This window comes from Grammomys surdaster, unplaced genomic scaffold (genome assembly GCF_004785775.1).
Source record: "Grammomys surdaster isolate TR1022 unplaced genomic scaffold, NIH_TR_1.0 126715, whole genome shotgun sequence".
NCBI classification, from domain to species: Eukaryota; Metazoa; Chordata; class Mammalia; order Rodentia; family Muridae; genus Grammomys; species Grammomys surdaster.
Window position 1 is genome coordinate 1 of NW_021621502.1, and position 24,976 is coordinate 24,976.

General features: G+C 45.7%; 1 protein-coding gene and 1 pseudogene across 1 annotated transcript; both read right to left on the reverse strand.

Annotated features, from left to right (window-relative positions):
* Positions 1-839: 839 nt before the first annotated feature.
* On the reverse strand, positions 840-4,045 carry LOC114615490 (HAUS augmin-like complex subunit 3; the record flags this gene model as incomplete). Its single annotated transcript, XM_028761194.1, has 3 exons — positions 3,555-4,045; positions 2,168-3,202; positions 840-1,279 (listed from the first exon to the last, which is right to left on the reverse strand). Coding segments are annotated over exons 2-3 (1,349 nt in total), but the record flags the coding sequence as incomplete, so codon positions are not given.
* Positions 4,046-9,351: 5,306 nt separating this feature from the next.
* On the reverse strand, positions 9,352-23,632 carry LOC114615487 (annotated as a pseudogene).
* Positions 23,633-24,976: the final 1,344 nt, after the last annotated feature.

The following is a 24,976-nucleotide window of genomic DNA, read 5'->3' on the forward strand; positions in this document are numbered from 1 at the left end:
CAGGAGTGTGCCACTGCACCTGGCTTTTTTATCTAGTTTCTGAAGGATCAAATTGAGGTTCTCAAACTTGTACACAAGCACTGCAGTGACTGAGCTATCTCCCCAGCCCTCGTCAGTCTCCATGCTAATTCTTTCTTTCTTTAAAATACAAAGTCTCATTGTGCAGCTCAGGCTGTCCTAAGTTCTTGCTGCATATCCCAAGCTGACCTCAAATTCAAGATTCTCCTGACCTAGCTTCCAGAAAGTTGAAATTAAATATGTAATTCCATCACCACACAGAATTTAAAACACAAGTGTTTGCTGAACATTACGTAGCCCATAAAGGCCTCCCAACCTTCTAGGTGCTGGGATTACAGATATGAGCCACATATCAAGCAGAGTACTTTTGAAGTCTAATACTTTCAACCTTCAATTCCAGTATCCTGTTATCATCAATTGCTTAGAGATCCAGGAAGGGCTAGCTTTCATTTTAGTCATCTACTTCCTCAGATAGGGAAAAAAAGTCTTCCCAGCCTACCACCACCTTCCCTATACAATCAGTATCATGCCCAGCAATACCTATGGATTCAAATTTTCTGTCCCAAATCTAAGTGTCTAAGTGGGAGTAAAATATTTTATCACTTTACTCCCCCAACTCATTGACTTCCGCTCTAAAGTGGCTACATTCAGACCTAACATGAACAGAAAGGGAACAAAAAATTTAAAGGATGAAAAGAATAGCAGAAAGGCCAAATCTCAACACAAGTAATTTTTAAGCCTTTAAAATTTCTGTTCCAACTCTCTAGTATTTCTCAAAAATAAAAGAAAAAAATGCTAAGGAAGCAATGACATATACATACCTATGAGTAGAATGATCTTTGGGGTCGATGGGAGTCCTTGAGGTTAACTGCTCAGATGCTGGTAGGCCTGATAACATTGCCAAGTGCTGGCAGGGCACCGTGTTTCTTTGACTGAGTTGCTGAACCAAACTCTCCAATTGCCGATATATATCCCAGTGTTCTCTCAACTCAATCTCATACGATAACTGGACAAGGTCAAACGATGCCTTCTGCCTCATCAACTCATTTAACACTAGCTCTTGCCTTGCTGTATAATAATCTTGTTGAGCAATCTGCAGATCAAAATCGCCCTTTACCACTCGCATGTTCAATAGCTCGGCATTCTCTTTTACCACAGCAGGCAAACTTTTGTCTTTTATATGAGTGATTTGTTCTTCAAGTTTTAGAATCTCACTATTCAAGCTAGAAATTTTTGCATCCAAATTTTCTTTACCAATAACCTATACAAAGAAAGCAGTAACATTTTAAACTGTAGGTTTAAACTTTCATCTTAAAATTACTTTCATTTTTTGTTTTAGGTGGTCAGATAATGTATGCAATGAATAAAAACTAACTTACTATGATAAGCCACAACTAGTTTTAAAGGAAAATATGAACTAAGTCGAGAGAAAAGCCAGCATAAACTACTGAACTTCAGTGCTTTCACACTATTTATGTATACGATAATGGATAACAAGCTAGAAGATCTCATCGTTATCTTAATCATAACTTTAAAAAGTATATTACTCATAACAAATGAAGATTTTAGTTTTTCTTAAAATTATGTAGTATTTTCTTAGTCCATGAGCTGATGATAGAAGATTTGTGAGATTCTATATTGATTCAGAAACCTCTACATTTTTATTCAACTATCTAGTGGTTGTATTATCAAGAAAACAAGCTTCTGAAGAGTGTAGATGAACAACTGCAATATATCTACATATTTTCAACAAGTAAAGAGAGATTCATTCTCTGAATCCTGGACTTAATTAATACCCTCTTCTTGTTAGAGGAAGCAAGGCAGAATACTCATAGTCAAGCAAGTAGTTTCTTTGGTGTATAACATAAAACAAAAATCCCAGTTTAATCTGTATTTGAAATGACACAATTTTCAAATTCATAATGCAAATTAAGGCATTTTTATCAAAAATTAGCTCAGTAATATGACTGAGGATAAAATTACTAAATTCTAGTAACCTGATTAATAATATATTGGTATTAAACACATACTGCAAACAAGTACTAAGCAAATATAAAAATAAAATTAGATTCCTTTCCTAAAATAGCAATATTAAACTCTATATTTCTAATAATTACAATGTGGTTTCAGTCTTATTTGTTATGTTTACCTCATTGGTTAGTCTATGAAGAGTCTCTTCTGCCCATTTTATACTTGACTTCATGCTCAAATTACTTGTTTTCAAGTATATGATCTGTCGTTGAGAACAGATGTATGCCATCTGCAGTCTAACCATCTCCAGACGTCGCTCCTCAAGGATTTTTTCATTTTCACAAATAGATGGTGTCTGTATATCTAAAAGTTGAAAATCCTCTTCATTTGAACTTTGAACTACTTCATGTGTACCCTGAAAGAATTGCTTTTTTATATATAAGGTTAAGGCTGCTGTGCTCTGCTCTTCTTGGCTTACATATTTTCCCAAGGAAAACTGAGATAAAAACACCTTTGGATTTGTCCTTTCACTTAAATTAGAATTTCTAAAGAATACCATCAAATTATTAATTGTATCAGTAAGAACCTCAAGTTCATTACTGAGTTTAGTATTCACAGTATTTAGGAACAGTTGTTTTTGTTTCAGCTTCTCGGTGGCTTCCTCTTGTTTAGCCTTTAATGCCAGAGACTTGCATTTAGTTTCAACAGCCATTACCTGGTATTTATGCACTCGCTGAATTTTTGAGTTATTTAATTTCTGCAGCATGTGAACCTCATCCTCTAATTTCTGTATTTCTTTGTCATCCACTTCACATGTTTTCAAATCAAAAGTTTTACAGGTTCTAAGAACTTCATCCAATGCTGCTCCTTCTAGGATGGGCTTGCCTGATCGCTGAAGATCGCTGAAAGCTTCCAATTCTTTTTCAGACAATACATTCTGTTCATTCACGTTCCCACAAAACCATTTCAAAAATGACTCATCTTCAACAGCGTCAAACAAACAGTCAAAATCATCTCCATTAAGAATATCAGCTTTGGGATAACCAATCTTTTTCAGTGTTTCCACAAACTCATTTCCACAACTCATGGTTTAACTATTCCTGTTTTTTATATTTGATGTGAATCTATGGTTTCTTAAAACTAAGTTCAAACAGAAAAAAACATGTTTAAGTCCATAAAAGAAAGAAAAAAATACAATCTATAATGTGTTTTCCTAGTGGAGGGAAGAACACAAGTATTAGACCGAAAACAAGTCAAATGCATTTTAAATATACAGATAATTTTATCAGATGACATAAGCAGGCTACATAAGTGAAAGGCAGATAGATGAAGGTGCAATATCTGATGAAAACAAAGAAAAACAGAAGCAATCAGGGTGTTGCAGAAGACATTACAACAGTAATGAAAAACCTAATTAATGAAGATATAACAATTTAAAAACCTGATTTTTTCCAATGATAAAATTACTTAAACTACATTTTGTAAAATAGTTGTTTTCCCCTGTCGTTTCTAGTTAGGAAAAAGAAATATGCCTAACTTTCTAAGGAAGAATTTTAAATACTTACCTCAATCAGCGTCCATTAGGTTCAAAGGACTCGATCTATAGATATAACCAGCCTAATGCAGAGAAAACCAGGACAAGTTGACAAGTTTCAGTACCCATCAGTCATCAAGTAAAAAGTTTTATTTTGACCAGAGCACAATGAACCACGATTTGAGCCAAACGAAGGCTAGTGACAATGGCAAGTCTTAAAATCACGACATGTTTCACACTCAGGTAGCAACATTTCTGGGTTGGTTTTTGTTTGTTTCTGAGTATCTACACTTAAGAGCTCTAATAAAACATACCCATGAAAGTACCAAATTGCTGTTTTTAAAAGATGGATAACAGATAAGGGTATATTTCAGGTTTAACGTTTGCCTAATATGATCAAGGCCTTGAGTTTCAGCCAACTCCAGATGACCCGCCAAGCACCTCCGCCCCAACTCCCGGCACGAAGCCTCAGCCTCTCCGCACGCCCCGCGCCGGGGCCCAACGACCTCTATTGATGCCTCACGTAGGCTGTGGGAGGGTAGCAGCGGTCCTGCCAGTCCCGAACGCAAGCCCCTTACCTCAGGAAACCCCTGGCACTGCCATCCGCCAGGATCCAACCGCGCGTGCCGCAGTGCCTCACGGGAGTGCGGGAATACGCACGCGCAGATTACAATATCCGTAATGTTTGCGCAGAGGGCGGGGTATCCCAGAGAAGGCGAAGGAGGAGCCGCTGACCAGCCCCCTTCAAGGAGCCAGGGAAAAGTGATTGGTTCTCCTGCCAGACGCTCCGCCCCTTTAACCCCGCCTCTATCCCTCGCCGACCTTCCCGCTAGGCTCAAGAGGATTGGTTTTCTCACTAGAGACTCTGTCCTCGCTCCGCCCCACCCCGCCCCCGCTCTGGAGTTGGAGTCTCGGTCTCTTCCGGCTGCAGGCTGCTACAGACATTTAGGCCTGTCTAGTTCAGTTAGGCCTCCTGTCCTAAATATGGTTTGCAGTCTTTGACACTACTAGGGGACCGGAAGCCTGAGGCTGAACACATCCCTCCTACCCCAAAAGCTCTTACTACCACCACTACCCCTGGTAGGGTGACCCAACGAGTTGCTAATAACAAGGTCAGTAGCTGGGTCCCTGTCAGGTCTCTTGCAGAGTAGGATTATTGGCTATGGAATCTTTTACAATGGTTATTTAGCAAAAAAGACTTAACTCCCAAGGCCTCGATGACTTCCGAGCAAAAGCTTTTTCCAAGATCCCATCCTCAAAATATCAAGGTGTAAAGTACATTAGTTTTGTAATGCATTCAACTCAGAAGTACAGACATTCTGAGGATACTAGGATGCTGGCCCTCATTCAGTGAAAGACAGAATGCTGAACTAAGGCTAAGTCTGATGCAAGCCTAGTTAATGTCCTATGGTCCCAGAAAACTGACCTTTGGAGTTACAGTTAGCATTGGTAGCAACTTGTCTGTAAGGTTCATAATCTGTTCATTTTTTTTCTATCAGACAGCATTTGCAACTTAACTAATCTCTTGTAAAATGACATATAAGTTCGAAAAGTTTGGGTTATGATCATTAAAAAATAGTACTCCCCCCGTCCAGTCACAAATAGGGTGATGTTTCAGACATGGTTCTAGTCTAGTTACTACTAGGTAGAATTCTTTTTGGATCATTTTCCCCAGGCTTGTTTTGTGAGACAAGGATTTGCTTCATGCCCCAGGCTGGGGTTGAACTCAAGATCCTCCTTCTTTAGCATCTCCAAGTGCTGGGGTCACAGGTATGAATCACCATGCCTAGCTATTAACGTTTTCAAAGAGAGAAAAACTAATATTCTAGGCAGATCATTTAAATTTGAGTGGAAGACATTTACTATTAATTCTTTTTTTTTTTCCAGAGCTAAGGACCGAACCCAGGGCCTTGCACTTGCTAGGTAAGCGCTCTACCACTGAGCTAAATCCCCAACTCTTACTATTAATTCTTATCTAACTTTTATACTCCTTTTGAAAGTCAATAAAACCTGAAAGTAAATAAAAGCAAACAGTATAGGGGAAAAGTTCTCAGAATGGTGCCTAATGGGGTTAGGAAATCAGAGGATTGGCCCAGGAGGACCCCAGATGCCAAACTGGAGGTAGGGGCTCAGCAGGGAGCTGGCATTGAGTGGGTTTTGGCCAGAGGAAGTGCAGGCAGTGCTTTCAGGAAATTTTGCTGAGGTGGCAAAGACTGAGAGAAAAAGAGCCAAATGACACAAGATGAGGGGATGGGAATGCAAGGCTGAGAGGATTTTTGGTGTTGTTTTGTTTTAAAGTGGGAGGAACTGGAGGATATTTATAGACTGTGCAGAAGAGCTTGGAGGAGACAGAATTAAAGATGCCAGAAAGACAAAGGACTACTCTTCAGGATAAGGTTCCCCCCAGGCACAACCTAGAACCCTTGAGACCTTCTTAGTGACTTCTGGCCCCCAGCCCTCCATCTTGAATTGCTGACCACAGTTATTTGTTTGAAAGGTGTTTGTAAGGCCGTAAGAAGCCATAAAAACATAAAAGATTAGAACAGGACCAGCCCCCTGAGTACTAACAGCAAACACAATGGGGTTAATTATACAGAACTGGAAAGTTTTCTTGGGATTGGATTAGAAACTTAAGAAGGCAAGTATGTTAAACTTATTTCCAAGACAAGCTTGCTCTCTTCTACTCAAAATCAGTTGTGGTTTTAGTGGGGTCAAAAAGTAAAGGGTACTGAGGAGCTGATCGTCCCTACGCAAGCCTGTGGGAGTGTAATAGATGAAACAAACCTAACTGTGGGACCATGAGTCTTTTCTGTTGGCCTTCCTCTCCTGTCATCAATATTAGAAATTATTTGATGTTTTTTATACAGTATCTTTTCAGACAGTTTTAAAACTTTGTATACAACTGTGATGTTAAAGGTTGGTTTTAGATGTAGTTTAATGGAAGTGAAGAGATCTATTCTCCAGACAACACAGAGAGGAGAGTGACAGCCTCAGACAGGTGTTAGCTTGATTCTGCAAAAAAAAAAAAATATTGTTTTAAGTCATAAAAGGCCTGAGAAAGCTGGCACTGGGCAATTCAGGAATGGGTAAAGGCAAGGGAGCCCCCAGGAGCTGGCAGAACCCTGGGGGGCCATCAGCCAGTGAGTTGTGGACTGGCAGGTTCCTCCTATTGGTCTTGTTCTTCCAGAAGAAAATTGACTTTTCTTAAGACCATGGAGTTGGGGGAGGGGAGATTTGCTTTTCATTGTATTAACACTCAAGTGATGAAGATGAAAACTCAGAACCAAATCCAGAAGCATTTGGGTCTTCACCACTAGGAAGGGATCACAATAGTGTCCTCTCCTGCTAGACCAGGTGGGCCTGCAGCAGATGGTGGGTCTGGTACGTCTGGATCACCTCCTAGTAGTAAAGAGGCCCAAGCCTGAGCCTGGAGTTCCAGACTCTGTTGTAGAGCACCATATGGCTCACATAGACAGGTGCAGGTGGAGGACATAGCAGCAGCTATTTTGGTCCAGCTTTCTTCTACAGACACACAATAGCCTTGGCTGAATCCCATGGCTACCAGTAATGGCCATACTGTGCAAATGGTAGAGAGCAGGAGAGCGAGTAATACATATGTAACTCTTAGCACCAGCTCCCATGCCTATGGACCACCCCTCACATGCCTGCTAGTGGGAGGGGCAGCTGGCTAGCACCCCTGAGTGACTGAGGAGGCCAACTCCCAGGCTACATGGGATCCATAGCCTTAAAAGGCAAAGGGCTGAGCTGTCACAAATTCAGCCAAGGGGGCCAATCTGGTCACCAGGAGTGGACTCTGCTGGCAGGGGTGGAAGCAGAATCTGAGGTGCTGGAGATGGAGCAGGGAGTTGATGATATAAGAATTCAGGGCATATCAGGAGCCCTGGAGTTCTGGGGACCTGAAGCAAAGCCTTTAAACAGAGCTCTCTCCTGTGCTAAGGGTGAGTGTGCTCAAGACAAATGCCTGGGGGACATGCTCAGGCAGACACTGAAGCCCTGATTTGGGCAGAAAATGTAGATAGAACCAGCTTACTAAGATGTTGGCTATCTTTCTATTCCAGGGACTCCTACCCAGGCCTGCTGTCCACTTGTCATTTTGAGTGGCCAAAGAATAGGTTCTATGCCAGAGTTGTTTCCAGGAACCTCATTCTGGTATCAGGAGGTAGCCCACCCTAGGGTGGTCACTGACATGACTGAAGATAAACAGGAATTTTCCCCACAGTTTGGAAATCGTTTACAAATGCACCAGAGGAGGTGGCAGGTGCTGATGTGGGCTAGCCCGTGGCCACTACCCAAATATTGCTGTGTGGTGCCCCTAGAAACAAGGTCTTCTAGTTTTGAAAGGCCAACAGAAGCCTCCTGGCCAGGCTCGTACTACCTCTAGAACTGCTATATTTATAAGCTGCCCATGGCTGACACTTCAGGCCCTTGCCCAAGTCCAGAGATAAGGCCCTATGCTAACAGGCCTGCTGTCCTGAACTTTCAAGCACAGTCACACTGCCAGTTACCATGGAGGCACCACTGGAGGCCAGGTCATAGCCCTGCAGAGTACAGGAATCAGCCGTGGGAACCACACAGGCATGTACATGTCCTTCCCAGGAGGATGCAGCTGCTGGGAGGGGCTACCTGTAGGAAAGCAGTGAGGGGGGCACCTACCAGGAGGCCTGGCGCATCCCATAAGCCACAGGGGCATGCTGGTGGCAGTGGGTGGAGTGAGACAGGGAACACAAGGCACACTATGACAATGTGACAGAGGATGGGTCCCTGAGACGCTGGGTCGCTCCCACCCATCAGCAAACAAGGACACAACAATGGCTAGGAAAATAGAGTACAAAAATCTCATACAGGAAATAGAGGCGGCACACACTCATGTCCCTTGGCGAGTCTTCAGAGCTTTTTTCTCTTTTTAAAAATGTTTCTTTTTGTGTTTTGGGTAAAGCCTCTGCCAGCTGAGGCTGCCCTGGGCAGGGCTCATGAGGCTCCTTCTGGGAGCTCCCTGTCACACTTTTTTTTTTCTTTTTTTTCTTTTCTTAAGAAAGGAAGTTGAGAAAGCTTGGAGGACCCAGTGGTTTCAGCTGGTCATCCAGCTTATTCCAGTCCCCTGCCAAGAAGAAAAGCCCTGTCTATTTCTTGTGCAGAGGACGCAGAGCCATCTGGCCCAGGTGAAGAGGGGCCTGAGTGAGAGTCAGGCACAGGTTAGGGGCCACCATTTCCAAGTGACCTCAGACCAACTATCCCAAGACATACATTCTCAGACGTCTATGTGTATTTGTGCTTGTGGGTGTGACCCTAGGCATGTGTGTACACATCTGATGGTCCTAAAAGAGCAGAAGCCACCCAACTTGGTTTGAGGTGGTCCAGACAGACCCCAGGAGCATCCCCATGGTTCCTGACACCATGGAAAAGGAGGCCACCCACCAGATGCTCATCCAAGTCCTGCCCTTCACAGATACCTCTGTCCCCACCTCAGAAGATCATGTGGACCAACGAGTAGATGGATAGAAGGACAGCAGCACCTTTCTGCCTCCCTTCCTTCCTTTCTTTCTTCCTTCTTCAGTCCACTCCTCTCTCCTGGGATCTGATGTTGGGGTTCAAGCTCCCCATTGTGGTCATTAAGGCCCCTACACAGATCCTTCTGAGATTTGTAGAAATGATATTTAATACTTCTGGAATGATTAGGAATCTGAGAACAGATTGTAGGTGGCTACGCTGGGCTCCATGATACGAGAGCCTGACCCTGCTTCCCTGCTTGGGGTCTTGCCCTGCGGAGAAGGGGCAGGCAACCTGAGCCCTGACCGAAGAGTGGGCAGGCAGAGGCAGGCAGACCAGGCAGCAGCTGTAGCTTCAAGAATGGCACAGCAGTAGGCCCATGACGAGGCTGGCTTGAGTCAAGGGAGGACTGGAAGGCTGAGACGCTTGGCTAGGTGAGCAGGCAGGTGGGCCAAGAAGCAAAGGACATGGAGCCTACGAAAGGCCAGGGCAGCCAGGCCGCCTGCAAGGGTGCCCAAAGCTGCTGTCGCTGCAGCCACTGCTCTGTAGGCTGTAGTGGTCATCGGCATCACTGCTGCTGCCAACACTGTCCAGCTCCCCAGGGCCAAACTCCATGCCCTCTATATCCACCTCTGAGAGAACAGAGAGAGGATGGGTCAGGGAAGCCAGCCTGAGGCTCTCGAGTTAGAGCCCACAGTTCCCTTCAATGGAAGTGGAGCCTGGGTTGGGAGGAGATAAAGGAGGTCCTTTGGGCCCTGAGATTGAAGGTGCTGGGATGCTTCCAGACAAAGTCTTGGGTTATGAACCCAGACACTGCAGCATGCTGCCCTGTGGTGAGTCATCCACTCATAGCCTTCACATAGCCCTGTGCCTTCACAATCATGGCCTCTGTGCCTCACTGTCTTCATCTCATCCCTTCTTCGTGCAAGGCTGTGGGATGATTGTAGTCCTGCCAGCAGTTAGCTCAGGTGGCATGGGCACCTTGTCACCACTAGCACCATCCCACCTTAGGCACTTCCTTGTTACCCTGGAATGTTGCAGATACCTACACCCAGAGGCCAGGATTGGGCTGCCTAGCTCCTACCTTGCTTGCCTGGGCACTCACCTTGCTCTGAGTCATCTGTGGACACAGCAGAACCAGTGCTGTCAGTGTGCACATGCTCTACACTCTGCACTGATAGCTGCTTCAAACGTCTCTTTAGGAAGCGATGTTCCCGCTGAAGCTGCTCCTTGATGCTCAGTGCCCTGCGGTCCTGCTCCTCCAGTTTCTGGGGATAGAGGGTGGTCTGTGAGCCCATAGACAAGAAGGAACAGGCTCCCTTGGGCATAAGCACAGAAGCTTCACAGGCAGGATGCTTACCTATAACATGGGCTGCTATCAGAGCCACAGGGTGCCCTGCCAAAGGCTTAACATACCCCTCCTCACCGCAGCAAGGTGACCAGTTACTCAGCTTGCTCTTTCACACTCAGCCTGATGCCTTGCCGTCAAATGCCCAGTGCTGCTAGCCAGCCCCAGGAAGTGGAAACACATGGGCTTTCAAGCCCTGAAACAGTATCATCCAAACTTTGGCAGGTGCCTCTCTCCAACCCTACTCATAAGAGCTCCACCTGCCCTCAGACTGGGCTTTCCCCAGTCTACCTGCTGCATCTGAGAATGGAACAGCGGCAGGAAAATTGTAAGGAAAATGCTGGCAAGGAGACCTGGTGTATCCTGTAAGGCAGACCTTCCCACCTTCCTAAGCCCTCCTGTGCGGGCCCACCTGAGACACTGTTGTTCTATTAAAACCCCAAGGCCTTGGGTATAACTCTTTCAAAGCTACTACCACCCAACCTGCAAGTTCACACCTCGGAGGCGGAGGAGCCCCTCTAAGGGAAAGAGACCCTGGTTGACCCAATAAGCAGATCTCAGTCTGAAGGCCTTGAGGGATTACTTGGGTAATATTTCCCTCAGCATAATGCCACACCAACTCCCAAGAAAAGCCTCTACTCCCCCAACCCCCCGTTCTCTTTAACTGTTGCCTACTCCCAGTCAGACTGTCTACGAAGACATGCAGTGACCCCTTGGCTCCTCCCTCAACTCCACCTCTTCTAGCAGCTGGCCTTCCATAGCCCAGTGTTGTATAGAACTATCTCTAACCTGTCTAGCCTGTCCAGCCAATTACACCATCTCCCTGCCAAACACCCCTCAACAAAACCCAACACAAGTCACATAACCTCCACATCACCAATCAGCTCCCACTGGGTCCCCCCACAAGCTCCTGACATGTACCTGCTAGGTGGCTCCACCACCCACCTTCAGGTCCTCTGAACCAATGTTGCCCAAGGGTGGGGATGGCTGGGGGACATCAGGGTGACTGATGAGACACAGCATGCTTACCTTGATGTGCATCTTAGCACGCTTCAGGAGGCTCAGAGTAGTATGGCGTGTGCTGTCAGGGCCCAGGGGTACCAGCTGCTTGAGCTGCTCCAAGTAGAACCTGAGTTTAGCTCATCTGACAGAGCCAGAGACAGACTATCAAGCTAGGCATCAAATCTCACAGAACGATGGCTCCTGTGGCTGGTACAAGGTGGAAAGTGGCAAGCCGGGCCCTCCACAGGCCTCTGCATTGCTGTAGGCCTGCCTTTTGGCTTGGGAATTGCCCAGACTCTGCCTCATGGCTGGAGTATCTGGATCCCTCTCCAGGAATTCCCTCTTGGCTTAGGTAATACTTGCCCTCTGGAGCAGCCTGCCACAGATACCTTTGTGGATATGGTGTCCACATGATTCCACAGGACCCAAGAGCCCAGGAAACAAATATCTGTATCACCTATTCTGTCCTATACAGTGTGCTCTATTCATTCTTGTCACAAAACCATGAGGTGATAAGGATAAGGGGGTGCTGAGGACCAGGTCTCTCTGCTAAGTCTGTGGTCTCACTGGAAATTGTATCCATTTGTGTGAATCTATTTTTTCACAAAACTGGAGCCACATTCATAGTATGCATCATATGCTGCAGTGCTTCCCTGCCTGGGCTAAAGGGGTAACTAAGTTCACCTCCAGAGGCTATCTTTGACACTACCATGATAACAGGCTATGTGCTGCTATGTCTGCACATTCCACCTGACCAGTATCTGCAAGAAACCAGTGTTCTGCACAAGTAATGTCTGATCATGGAGCTAGCCAGGCCCTATTGAAAGCCAAGGTGGGTTTAGTATGTCAAGTCAGTATGGCTTGCTTTGGACAGATTCTTAGAAGTGTAACTGTCAGGTGAGGGACAGATTTTTTTTTTTTTGAGGATTTAGCCTGCTGCCCAACTGGCCTCTCATGGCCTGTACCCACACATACTCCTTCTTTAACAGTGTTTTATTGTTTTTTAATTTGCCTGTTTGTTTTGTAAGGACAGAGAAAAAGGAGGTATGGAGTTGGGTGGGTAGGGAGCTGGGTAAGATCTTGGAGGAGATGGGAAGGGAAACCAAGAGTGGAATATATTGTATGAAAAAAAATCAATTTTTAATTTAAAAAAAAAGTGGCACCACGCTGACAACTTCTATCTGTTCCCAAGTCACAGAGCCCAAACATACCACAGATTCCCTCAGACCTAAAGAGACTCTGGAAAGACAGCAGGCAGGAACAGCCAATTCTTGGACAGAGTAGGGGGCCCTTGGGAACAGGAAGAAACTGTAGAGAGATGTTAACAGTCACATACACAGAGGGTGGGGTGCCACCCCTGGCCATTATGCTTTTCAAACTGCACCTGTTGCTGACAAAGCACTTTCTCACCTAGAATCCTGACCCAGCACCCTGAGGCCTAGAGGTCCTTTTAGTGAACTGGAGTTAGACCTTTGGAAGAACTTCTTAGACACAGGACCGAGGCTGGGCTTAGCCAGGAGGCAGGGTATGAGTGAGAGTTGTGTAAGCCCTAGCTAGATTCTGTCACAAGGCTAGAGGATCTTCAATCTCACCATACATAGACAGGCTCCTGGCTCCATGCTACTGCACGCATGGTTACCCTTCCAGAGAGTCCACATCTCAGCTTCATTACTTCCAGCACAGTGAGCATCCAACCCTAGGAACTGAGGGGACTAGAGAATAGAGCTGGGCTAGGGAACAGAGGTGGAATCCCGGAGACAGATTCCATTGTTTTAAGGCCATCTCTGGGATATGGAAGGTGTAGGCCCAGGCCATGAACCCTTCTCACCAGGTGTACTTATTATATAGTAATTCCAATTCCTACAACCACTTAATCATGTCAGCACCAATGGCTTCTTGGAAATTGACAGAAAATACAAACAGACAAGAAACAAAGTATTCCTAAGTTCCCTGTTTTAGAGATGACCACGCTGTTGTTTCAGTGTATCTACCTTTCTGGTCCATGAGTGTTCAGTGGAAACATTAGGATACAGAACCACATATGTGACAAGTGACCCATTTTTGTTTAAAAAATAAAAAGAGCAGATGCACACAAGAGACTCAACAGAACACAATGAAGCACAGGAAGCATGCATCTCCAGGGATGCGGCTGGCAACATTTATTTCTTTAGCTTTGTGCTCTTCTGTATTTTCCAGGTTTTTCTATGCTTTTAAAAACCCCACATTTACTTTTACAATCAGAGAAAGACATGTTTGTACAAGAAAGAAACACAGCTGAAAGACAAATAACCATAGGAACGCACTTGCAATACATATAAAAGACAAAACGTTAGTATTAGTGATATTTTGAGCTCATACACATCAAAAAAAAAGAACACTGCCTCTGTGTAACAATGAGCAGAGTTGCAGAAGACAAAGGGCAGATCTAACATGAAAACAGACCCCATCCCACAAGTAACCAGGCAATAAAAACGCAAACAAATGAGCAGATGCTTTCCTTTGTACCAAATGGAATGTAAAGAGGTGGCTGGAACTCGTTTAGTGGTACATAGGGACCTGTCACAGTTCCTGTGGGAGAAGCACCACCTCTTTGGCTCAACAGTACTTCTAGTCTACTTCTAGAATCTGAGTTCTACAGAACCAGCCCTGGGTATCTGAAGACTCACCTCAACAATGCTCAGGTCAGAGGGAACCAGGGATCCGGTGGCTGTGGGACTCTATAGGCTCTGAGGCCAAGGAGGCTATGGGTACATGGACACAGGTCTGGAGTACTTACATGGAATTGGGTGAAGATTCCAGGTAGGGAGAGTGGATAACAAAGGCCCCTTTTCATCTCAGGGGCCTCCAGGTAACCAAGGATAAGGTCTCTGGGTGGGGTGCAGGAAGCACATGAGTAATACTTTAGAAAAACGTTTTCTTCAAGAGACAAGGAAAAGTCACTTGACCATATACAAGCAATGTAAAACTAATATGTCAACCCAAGCCCAGAAAAGTGTACACCCTGGGCTGAGCCTGTGGTTAGTGAGGGGATGCCGGGAAGGTCTTCCCCAACCCCAATTATGAGCATCATAGTTGTTGCTCCTCGATCCGACCCGCAGAAAGGAGCGACACCATGCGGAGTTCTTCTCAAAGCAGTTTATTCAGGAACCTTAATGTCCAAAAAGCCCCCAGCCTCTCTCCCTCCACCCTTAAATCCCCGTGCCTGCACCACTCAGATACCGCCATGTAGGCACTTTGAATAGGTCCAGTGTGTTGCTCGTCAGATGGTCTGATAATGCGTAGCAGCGAGTCTGCGCAGTATAGCCTGCGGACGTGACTCTTCAGGGGTGTGTAAGGAAGTCAGGTGCTAGTCATAAGACTTGGCAACCGTCCCAGGCGCCATTTGGGAATGGCCACCACACCCGCTTCCCTCAATAGTCATAGCGTCTAGGATGCTCTGGGATCTCAGGGATCTCACTGTATCCTCCCTAAAGTCACTATAGTACACCAGACTCAACACACTCATGGTTGGCCCTATGCATCCCAAACTTGTCAAACCCTGTGCTTCTACAGGAGGCAGAACTTCCCCTGAAATTCCTGCATTTCTATCAGCAACAGCCCCATTTCTCCTCACAGCTCAGCCTTTTGACATTGCCACACCTAGTGTCTCACTAAAAACCCCTACTCCTCAAAGGAAGGCCTAAGAGCTGGGGGCAGAAGCTTGGCTCCATGCCAGGGTCCCCTAGCACATGTGGGCCCAAGTCCTGGCCTGATGGCAGAGATAGGTTCCAGGCCAGGTTACTGGCAAATTCCACCCCAGTCAGTGGGATGGGGAAAGGGAATCCCCAGTCTTTTCTATTTATTACCATCTTCTAACTGTTGCTAACAAACATGTCTTTTGTGTGGTTCCACAAGGCTGCATCAGGCACTTGTGGGCAGCCATACACGAGCATACCAAGGGTACTATGGCAGGCTTGAAAAACCATCTCTGTGCCTGGATTAGGGTTAGGGGCCTCGTTGAGGGCTTAGATCTGACCTCTGACATTTCATGTTCCGAGACATTCCAGGAGTGCTAAGGGCCAGGAAGAAAACTTACAGCTCTCATCAGTACTAAGGACCAAAGATTAGGGCTGAGTCTAGGAGGGTTGTCAGGCCCTGAGGTCAGCAGCAAGTGCCACCTTGGCAAATCTACCAAGAATACTGACCTACAGGGGTAATGGATAGGGTGGGTGGGTACTGTTCAAAGCTCCAAAAGGGGAAGTCCTACAGGCCCACCTGAGTCTCTCTGACAAACACAGTGAAGGCAGCATCCAGAGTAATGCCTCTTATGGCCTTCTGGGCATCCAGCTAGGTGTTTCCTTCCTTCCTTCCTTCCTTCCTTCCTTCCTTCCTTCCTTCCTTCTTTCCTTCCTTCCTTCTTTCCTCGTGACAACACACAGCCCTTCCTTCAGCCAGCATCCAGGAACACCTGGCATCGATCTATAGCCAGATGTGACTGATGTCCTTAACAGGGCCCAAGCCCCAGGCTTATGGACTGCTCAAAGCTGTCTACATCTATGTCCTGATCAGCTAGGTAGAAAGACCCTGCCCTGGGTTAGGCCTGATGAGAGCTGGGTGTCAGAGAGCCCCAGGATGCCCAGCAAATCTTATCCTGTCTTAAATTAAGAGTCTCCATGAGACCCAGTCTAACTATAGGCTTGTAGAGGATGGCAGAGACCAAGACTAAGGTCAACAGATATCTGCATAGGTCAGAGGTCAACCCTTATCCTCCCTAGAGGTTGCTTACTACCCTTACTATGCATTCTTGCCTCAATGGCACTCCTCATCTGTCTTCACTATCAGGTGTCCTCCCAAACACTGCTTCCAGGAAGTCCTCACACAGGTCAGGCCATTGTGCCTGAGTCTGGACAAGGAGGGTTCATCTCTTCTGACCTAGGAGCAACCCCAAGCCTGCCTCACTCTGGCTTCCATCCCTGTGGCTTGGCCCCTTGGGAACCCCCCAAACACACAAGCCACTGCAGGAAATGCATCTCCTCAGGAAACATGGTGTTCTGTCCCTGCCCAGCTACCCACCCCAACTAGAGTCCTGAATCCCGGGAGAGCGGAAGTTGGCGCTGCACTGGGTGCAGACATGGGGGAGAGGGGAGAGGAAAAGGAAAGAACTGGCTGGGCTCCAGACCTTCCCAGTGTACCCAGAAGGGATCATCTAGGATGCAGTTATGTACCCCATCCCCACCCCAAACACCAAGAAGGCAAGACAGAACTGGTCCATTTTATTGATAAAAGCAGAGGTCAGGACAGAGCCTACTATCTCTCAGGAGCCTGGAATCTACTGCTGATGGGGCTGCCTGGCCTGAAATACCTTTACTTCCACTTAGGCTGCTGCTGGAAGCCACAAGTATCTCCTTCACCTCCCAACTCCCAGGGTTTAGCCACACCTTGTCACCACAGGCAGAGGAAGATGAAAATGACAAAATGAAGTAGCCTCATGGGCTGCCAGCCATACCAGGGGCTGACTAGAGCCAGGTACAGGGATAAAGCTTGGGCCTGCTGTCCTCCTGTGATGCTCCAGTCATGTAAAATATCACAGCTCCTTAGAAAACAGACCAAAAGGCACAGAGGTAAGGGAGAAAAAGGATGAATCCCTACCAAGGCCACAGTACTGAGAACTGAAGCAAAGTTTCCATACCCAATCACACCCATGTCCTCTTCCAGGGAGCCAATTCAGACTGCTACCAGCACAAGGAGCTTCAAGTTCTTGGTAACTATCCAGTTCTGACCCCAAGGTAAACACCAAAGAATATGGCCTGAGCCCAGTCCTTGCCTGTCAATCCCAAAATGCCTGAGAACAAACCCTAGTCCCCTCTAGAACTGGCCTTTCCAGAGCTTACAGCATAGCCTGGTGACCCAGACAGGTCAGGCCAGCAAAAGTACCCCTTCAGCATGGGAATTGGGGAGGCAGTTATACCCAGTAGCTCATATGGGAATGGGGGTACCATTTACCTGTGCTTTTCTAGTTCATTGTGTGAAGACCTGTTTAGAGAGATAGAAAGACAGGGCTCACGCCGAGGCCCAACAACAGGAGCACAAATAACAGTGGCTCTTTGTAGAGAGCTAGGAGCCCTCGCACAGTGGCAAGGAGGATCTAGGTCCAGGATATTTCTGGATGCTGAGAGCTAGGGCAGCCATACAGCTGCCTATCAAAGGCTTGGGTAACTTCACACAGAATTGTGAGGATTGGGGGTAAGGGGCAAGGCACAGAGATACAAGTAGATCTAAGGGTCCCAAGGCCACACGGACCACCCAGTGAGGGCTATGGTGGCTCTAGCTGGTGGGGATGCCCAGGTGCCCAGCCTCCTTCCTTCTCTGCTCCCCTTTCCCTGAGGCCAGCTGTGTCCCTATAAGTAATACAAACCACACACAAAGAGCCAATGGCAGGTTGGAGCATGCAACACAAAGGCCAGGCCCTCAGGAGACAAGATGTTTCTGTCCTCCCACAGCCACTCTGCCATGCAGAAAGGAATACCCAGGACAAAGCTTTTAAAGCAAGTCAACTCACAGGGGCATTTGTAAGAAAGGCATGTTTTCTGGATCTGTAGGTACATAGCAGGGCATAGAAGATGACCAATCCCCCTTCTCTCAGGAGGTGAATTATGTAGAACATGTAACCCTGAGACTAACTGTGGCCCCAGGGGCTGCTTGAACTCCACTGGCCAAGCTCACTCACCCAGATCAGACTACTGAACACCACAGGTGTCACTCAGGTTGGAAACCTGAGCGAGATTGACTCCATCTAAGGAAATGCCACAGATCAATAAGGGCTTCTAGGTCCCCAGCTGCTGCACATCTGATCAGAAAGCTCAGGACACACTCAGACCAAGGCCCTCCCTGTGCTCTGCCACTGCCCACCTGTCCCTTCCTCTGCTACTCTAGAGTTTGGCTCTGGGGTCATGTACCAAAAAGTGTTCACACTCTACCTGCCCCATCATCTACTGAAGCCAAGAAGCTCACCCATCTTCCCTCAGGCCCTGCTGATTCCTGGGCTCTCCTGTGTAGTTCCCAGGATCTTCCAAGACCTGCTAGTCTCTTGGGCTGGGCCAGAGCCTCAGAATCCCTCCACGGGCCAACCAGAGCCAAGAAGGCAGTGCAAAAACTCTTCGATGGCCTTTGGAGAACTGTCTTTCTTTCTTTTTTTTTCTCATATTAAATATTCAGCAAAATAAGCTAGATTTTACTCTTTTCTAGACTCAGTTTGAGTAATTTGGGCAGTCCAAATTATATTGAATATGAAGTGGTTAGACATCTTAGGGAGGAGGGATGCTGTTAGGAAGGCAGTCCAGCAGCTAGAAGATTTCAAATAATAAGATCCTCGACAAGAAAAAGTGTCGTCTTTCTCTGCATAATGTTCCACATGTGAGCAGCTGGGGGTGGGACGCTAGTGCAGAAGCCTACAGGACTGAAGCCTTTTCTCAGTGGCAGCTTTGCCACCTTACACTTCTATTCCCACTCCTGACCTATCTTCTGAACTTTCTTTTTTTTTTTTTGTAAATAATTTATTTTTTCTCAAATTGTAATTCATTCACACAGGGGTTATAAACACAGAAAGGCAGGATGTGGGGAAGGGAATGACACTGGAGTGTGGGTGGAGAACTGTCTTTCAGTTCTCCAAATGGCAGCCTGACTAAGTCTGGAGGTTCTGCTAGTTTGTGTAGAAGGCTAGGGTCAGCAGGAGCCTTCAGTATTGAGGCGCCCCCTCACCTCCTGCACCAGAGGATAATACTTGTCTTGCCATCTCCCAATCATGGATTAGAGGCCCACTCTTTAGCAGCATGGGGGTTGGCCTTTCTTGGAACTCTTCCTGAGTTCAGAGATCCTGTGGGGGAGCTAAAAAGCACCTGTGCCTGAGGAGAGGCCATGGTTGTGTGAGATGCTGCTCTGCTTACATGCTCAAATAACTTGACTCCAAAGGCTGGCTTAGGCACCCTCCCGTGGAGTCACTGCCATTAGAGACCTATCCATCTCTCACCCTAGCCTGCTGTATACCAAGGCCTATTCTTCAATATGCCAGGGCACAGAACCACTGGAGGAGCAGTCAAGTGCTCTTAACTGCTGAGCCATCTCTCCAGCCCCCAGCCTTCCACTTTTTTTTTTTAACACACTAAGTTATGTGTTCACACATTTGTGTGCAGAAGTCAGAGGTCAACCTCTGGTACCGGTTCTCACCTTCCACCTCACTTAGAGGCAGGACCTGTCTTTGCTATTTGCCATGATGCTGAGTACTTCCAGCTAGCTGGCTTATGTGCTTCTGGAGGATTCTCCAGTCTCCACCTCCCACCTCTTCTCCTAAGCATACTGAGGTTATGGACACATGCAACTGTGTCCAACTTTTATGTGGGTTCTGGATATCAGAACTCAAGCTGTCCATCTTGCACAGAGAGCATTTCTGCTATGGAACACTTCTCCTTGCCCTCAAGTGTTTTTTTTAAAGGAGTACATGGGGGGAAGTTGTCTTAGAGGTTAACACACATGGCCACAGTAAGTAGGAGTTTTACTTTCTATATGATTCTCATTTTTAGACTTTGCAAAGATCTTTCACTTCCTGGAAGGCCTTATGCTACTTGGTACAGCAGAAACATTCTTAACAAAATTTCCCACCATGCAGTGGGTATCCAAGGGAGTCCTGGAGCACACAGACTAACGGTTGGCACTGGAGTGAGTTACAGGGCAGCCTACCGTACTTACCAGCAAGAGTTTCACAGCCAGAGCTATACAGCAAGACTCAATCTCAAGAAAACAACATCAACAACAACAACAACAAAAACAAGTCTAGCAAGATGGCTTAGCAGGTAAAAGTGCTTGACACAAGCCTAACAATCCTGTGAACCCACAGTGGAAATAAAAACCAAATTATGGAAAGTTGTCCTCTAATTGACACATACACCTGCACTCACAGATAACCAACATACATACTTACACACATACACACACACACACACACACACTCACACACGGGGGAGGGTAAGGAGGGGAGAAGGGGGAGGGACACAGAAGCCTATTGAAGAGAATATATATTTCCAAATTAATTATGTATTTTATATCATCTTGAACAAACAAAACAGAACCAAAGGTAATTCCATACAGAGGACTATGCTGGGAATATTTACACTCCTCTATGGTATAGAAGGTCAGCTACCATAATCACAGCCACCTGTACAGAACTTTAGATTCATGAATACAAATGTTTCCCTTTACAGGTCTTTTGTTCTATAAGCTTGTGAATCTGTGAGAAGCAACAGACTTTATGAGAACTTTCCATAGGAAATGTTCATGAGTGGAGGTACTGTCCTGGGTACCAGCATCTCATCAGCACTCAACTCACTAAATCTCATCATCATGAGGCCAGAACCAGTTAGTGGCTTCCAACTGTGGCACAACTAAAGGTTAGCACTTATTGTCTCTCTGATCAGGACATTATTCCTCTTTCTTTTTCCGTGTAGGAATCCCTTGCTTTGTGTAAGATTAAGGATGATAGTCTAGTTTCTTATCTAAAATATCACCAAAGGTTGGTTGGCTTGGTTTTGTGCACATCTTCTGCAGGTAGCCATAACTTCTGTGAGTCCATTAGAGCAACGGGCCTGTCATGTTTAGAAGATACCATTTTACAGTGTGTGTGTAGGTGAAAATTTTGGTGGCTATGAACATATTTCATTGTAGGAAATTCTCAAAGAATATAAAGAATTATAATAAATCTTAGAGCAATCAATTGCTAGCTCATCTTAAACAAGAGTCACTGATGCTCTAACATTCTTAGTAGGTACTTTCATTTTTATATACAGACACACTCCTTGACAACCAATTCCTAAATCATTTCCTTCAGAGAAAAACAGCAACAGTGGGATATATGCTGCATATTTACATATATTTCCAAGATTCTACTTTTAATATTATAAATGCTTTTGAATTCTATTCTCTTTTTTCACTAACTCCTTTTCTTCCGAATGTTGTGCTATAGATCCTAATCAGACCTCAAACTTAAGATCTTCCTATCGTAGTCACCAAAGTGCTTACTTAGATGACACACTCATGCCACTATGTCTGACTTGTAAAACCGCACATTTCTTCCAAACATTCTTCATTGAATTTTATGGCTATTATCATAAATCCTAAAATACTTTTGCTCATGAAAGTGTATCTATATTTCTGGAACATTCTTGCAGAAATTTATCACAACACATGAAAATCCTATCTCTACTATCAGTTCTTATCACTGTAAAGAGAAGTGTGAATCAAAATGCAGAAGGCAGTTTCCTGACATGCCCAAAGAATGAAATAGAGTGGACCCTTGTAGGCTTATATTTAAAAAAAAACTTACTTTAAAAAGTGTATTTAAATGCTTTAACCTCCGTTCTAGCCCACCACCCACCAGAGGTAATGGAAAGAAAAGGGGTAAAAGAAAGTGCTAAACACATGGAGAGCCGGGTAGCCTTGTTGGCTTCCTTCTGACCATAACCTTTATTGAACCTGTTAATATTGCACTTTCATATACAGTGCATCCATCTCCACCAGATAATGGAGTATATCACAATGCCAGTGAAGTTTAGACTTAAGGGCCCCTTGTTTGCACAGGCCCCCAAACTGGGCATGCATTAGCACTAGCAACTTTGAGTAAGATGGGTAAAGCACTTGCTGATCTGAGCACAATAGCCAAACTCACATAAACATGGAGGAAGAGAGAACTACATCGTGTTGTCCACACATGCACCATGGCACCCACATGTCACACACACTGATAATTTAAAACCATGCACTTATAGTTACTACTAAGAGGTTTGCAGATATTTTTACCTGTTAGCCTTTAGTCATGAGAAAGTGTATCATGAGAAAGATCCCTGAGTGTGAACACTGTTCTGGGACAGGAGGCTGGGCTGAGTTAGTCTAGCTTCAGAAGGAGGTTCTTAACTGCTTTGGGGAAGGCTGAGAGATCAGAGTAGGCATTCATTACCTCAGGGCAGAACCCTTATCTTATCCAGAAAAGTTGAGCATAGAAACCCCGGCAACAATCCTCCTCCTCCTCCTCCTCCTCCTCCTCCTCCTCCTCCTCCTCCTCCTTCTCCTCCTTCTTGTTTTGTTTTGTTTTGTTTTTCGAGACAGGGTTTCTCTGTGTAGCCCTGGCTGTCCTGGAACTCACTTTGTAGACCAGGCTGGCCTCAAACTCAGACATCCGCCTGTCTCTGACTCCCAAGTGCTGGGATCAAAGGCGTGAGCCACCACTGCCCGGCAGCAACAATCTTTCCTAGGGTGCCCTCATCCTAGTATAGAAAATCCCACCCTAATATTTTCAGCCTCAAATTGGATGAGGGCCGCAGTGAAAGCATACAAAGCAAAAGAGTTCACAGAAATATCCCTAGGAAATATCAGGATGTGCTCAGATGCAAAGGAAGGAAAGGCATTTTTCCTCAGACGATATGTGCTTGCAGCAGGCAGGTTCTTTCCCTCACAGTTAGTGAGCATTGTGTGGTAATTAAAAATGCTTTAAATATCAGCAGTTTCCAAATGAGACTTTAGCTACCCATTTCTGTGTGTATTATAGTGCTGGGACTCATCTCAAATGTCTTGTGGATATTAGGCAGCATTCTTCCACCTAGCATAGACATTTGATATATTTATTGTTAGGTTGATATTAGGATTATAAAAGACTAAGTATGGATGTAAATGCAAGCCTTGCCCCAGGCTGTGAGTAATAGCTTTCAGATATCTCATATCATCAGCACTTAATGTTTCCTTATTCACCTTCTCACATAAGCAGCATCATAAAAAAAGATATGAAATGCTTGATTCAGGATAGTGAAAAAGATATGAAAGTTACAAGGCTTAATTTGATACCATATTTATCCAGTGAACAATCATAAAATCTTCTGAAAAAAACAATGACCAAGCTAGTGAGAGAATGTGGGATTGGTGTTTGGGAATCTGAGCTGTGGGTGAAGAACATGATATCTAAAATGGGAATCTGGGTGTCTCTCTCCAGTTCCAATACATCATCTAGTCACTGTATGACCCTTGTCACTGTGTGACCCTTGTCAGGATATTTAAAGTCTGTCAGCTCTAAGGTGAATAGTACAGAACATATCTAAATTTCTATGACAAGTAAATGAAGACAAGTTCTAAACAGCTGTTCTAAAGAGCTGTTAAAGAATCACTACCATATTATAAACACATTTCCTTCCTAATTACCTTACTCTCTTGAGGAAAAAGATATTGGAAATATCCATTTTCCAGGAAATAAACAGCTTCCTGCCTCTCTGAAAATGCTAGTGTGACATTCTTTAGGCAGCAGAACTTGTCAGGGAATGTGTTAACCATGACTCTCCAGCATCCATCAAAAGTTTGCTTTTTGCCACTATTTATTGTACTTTAACATATCAAAGGTCTTGGGCCCTTTCTACTTCTTCTCTCCCTCAGAGACTCTCTAGCCTCAGTAGTAATCAAACCTATCAAATGAGTGAGTAATGAACCAAAATGTCACATCTCTGGCTGGAGTCTATGCACAAAGCAATGTCGCCTCCTTATCCTCTGCCAAAACCTCGCTCCACTGCAGGCAGTCCCCAGAGCAGCACCGTGACACCACTGGCCTGAAGTCCTTTGCCTCTGGACATCTCTTCATGTTAGCAACTGTTTATTAGAAGTGTTCTCCAGGCTCTCTGCTCCTCCCTGTTCCAGAGATCACCGTATCTTCTTGTGCAGTGCCAGCCTCATCCCGTAGACAAAATGATGAAGGTCGGTGTGAACGGATTTGGCCATATTGGGCACCTGGTTACCAGGGCTTTCTTCTGCTCTCCATCTGGTGGCAAAGTGGAGATTGTTGCCATCAATGACCCCTTCATTGACCTCAACTACATGGTCTACATGTTCCAGTATGATTCCACACATGGCAAGTTCAACGGCACAGTCAAGGCTGAGAATGGGAAGCTTGTCATCAATGGGAAGGCCATCACCATCTTCCAGGAGCGAGATCCCGCTAACATCAAATGGACCGATGCTGGTGCTGAGTATGTCGTGGAGTCCACTGGTGTCTTCACCACCATGGAGAAGGCCGGGGCCCACTTGAAGGGTGGGGCCAAAAGGGTCATCATCTCTGCCTCTTCAGCTGATGCCCCCATGTTTGTGATGGGTGTGAACGACGAGAAATACGATAACTCTTTCAAGATTGTCAGCAATGTGTCCTGCACCACCAACTGCTTAGCCCCCCTGGCCAAGGTCATCCATGACAACTTTGGCATCGTGGAAGGGCTCATGACCACAGTTCATGCCATCACTTCCACTCAGAAGACTGTGGATGGCCCCTCTGGAAAGCTGTGGTGTGATGGCTGTGGGGCTGCCCAGAACATCATCCCTGCATCCACTGGTGCTGCCAAGGCTGTGGGCAAGGTCATCCCAGAGCTGAACAGGAAGGTCACTGGCATGGCCTTCTGTGTTCCTACCCCCAATGTATCCATTGTGGATCTGACATGTCGCCTGGAGAAACCTGCCAAGTATGATGACATCAAGAAGGTGGTGAAGCAGGCATCTGAGGGCCCACTGAAGGGCATCTGGGCTACACTGAGGACCAGGTTGTC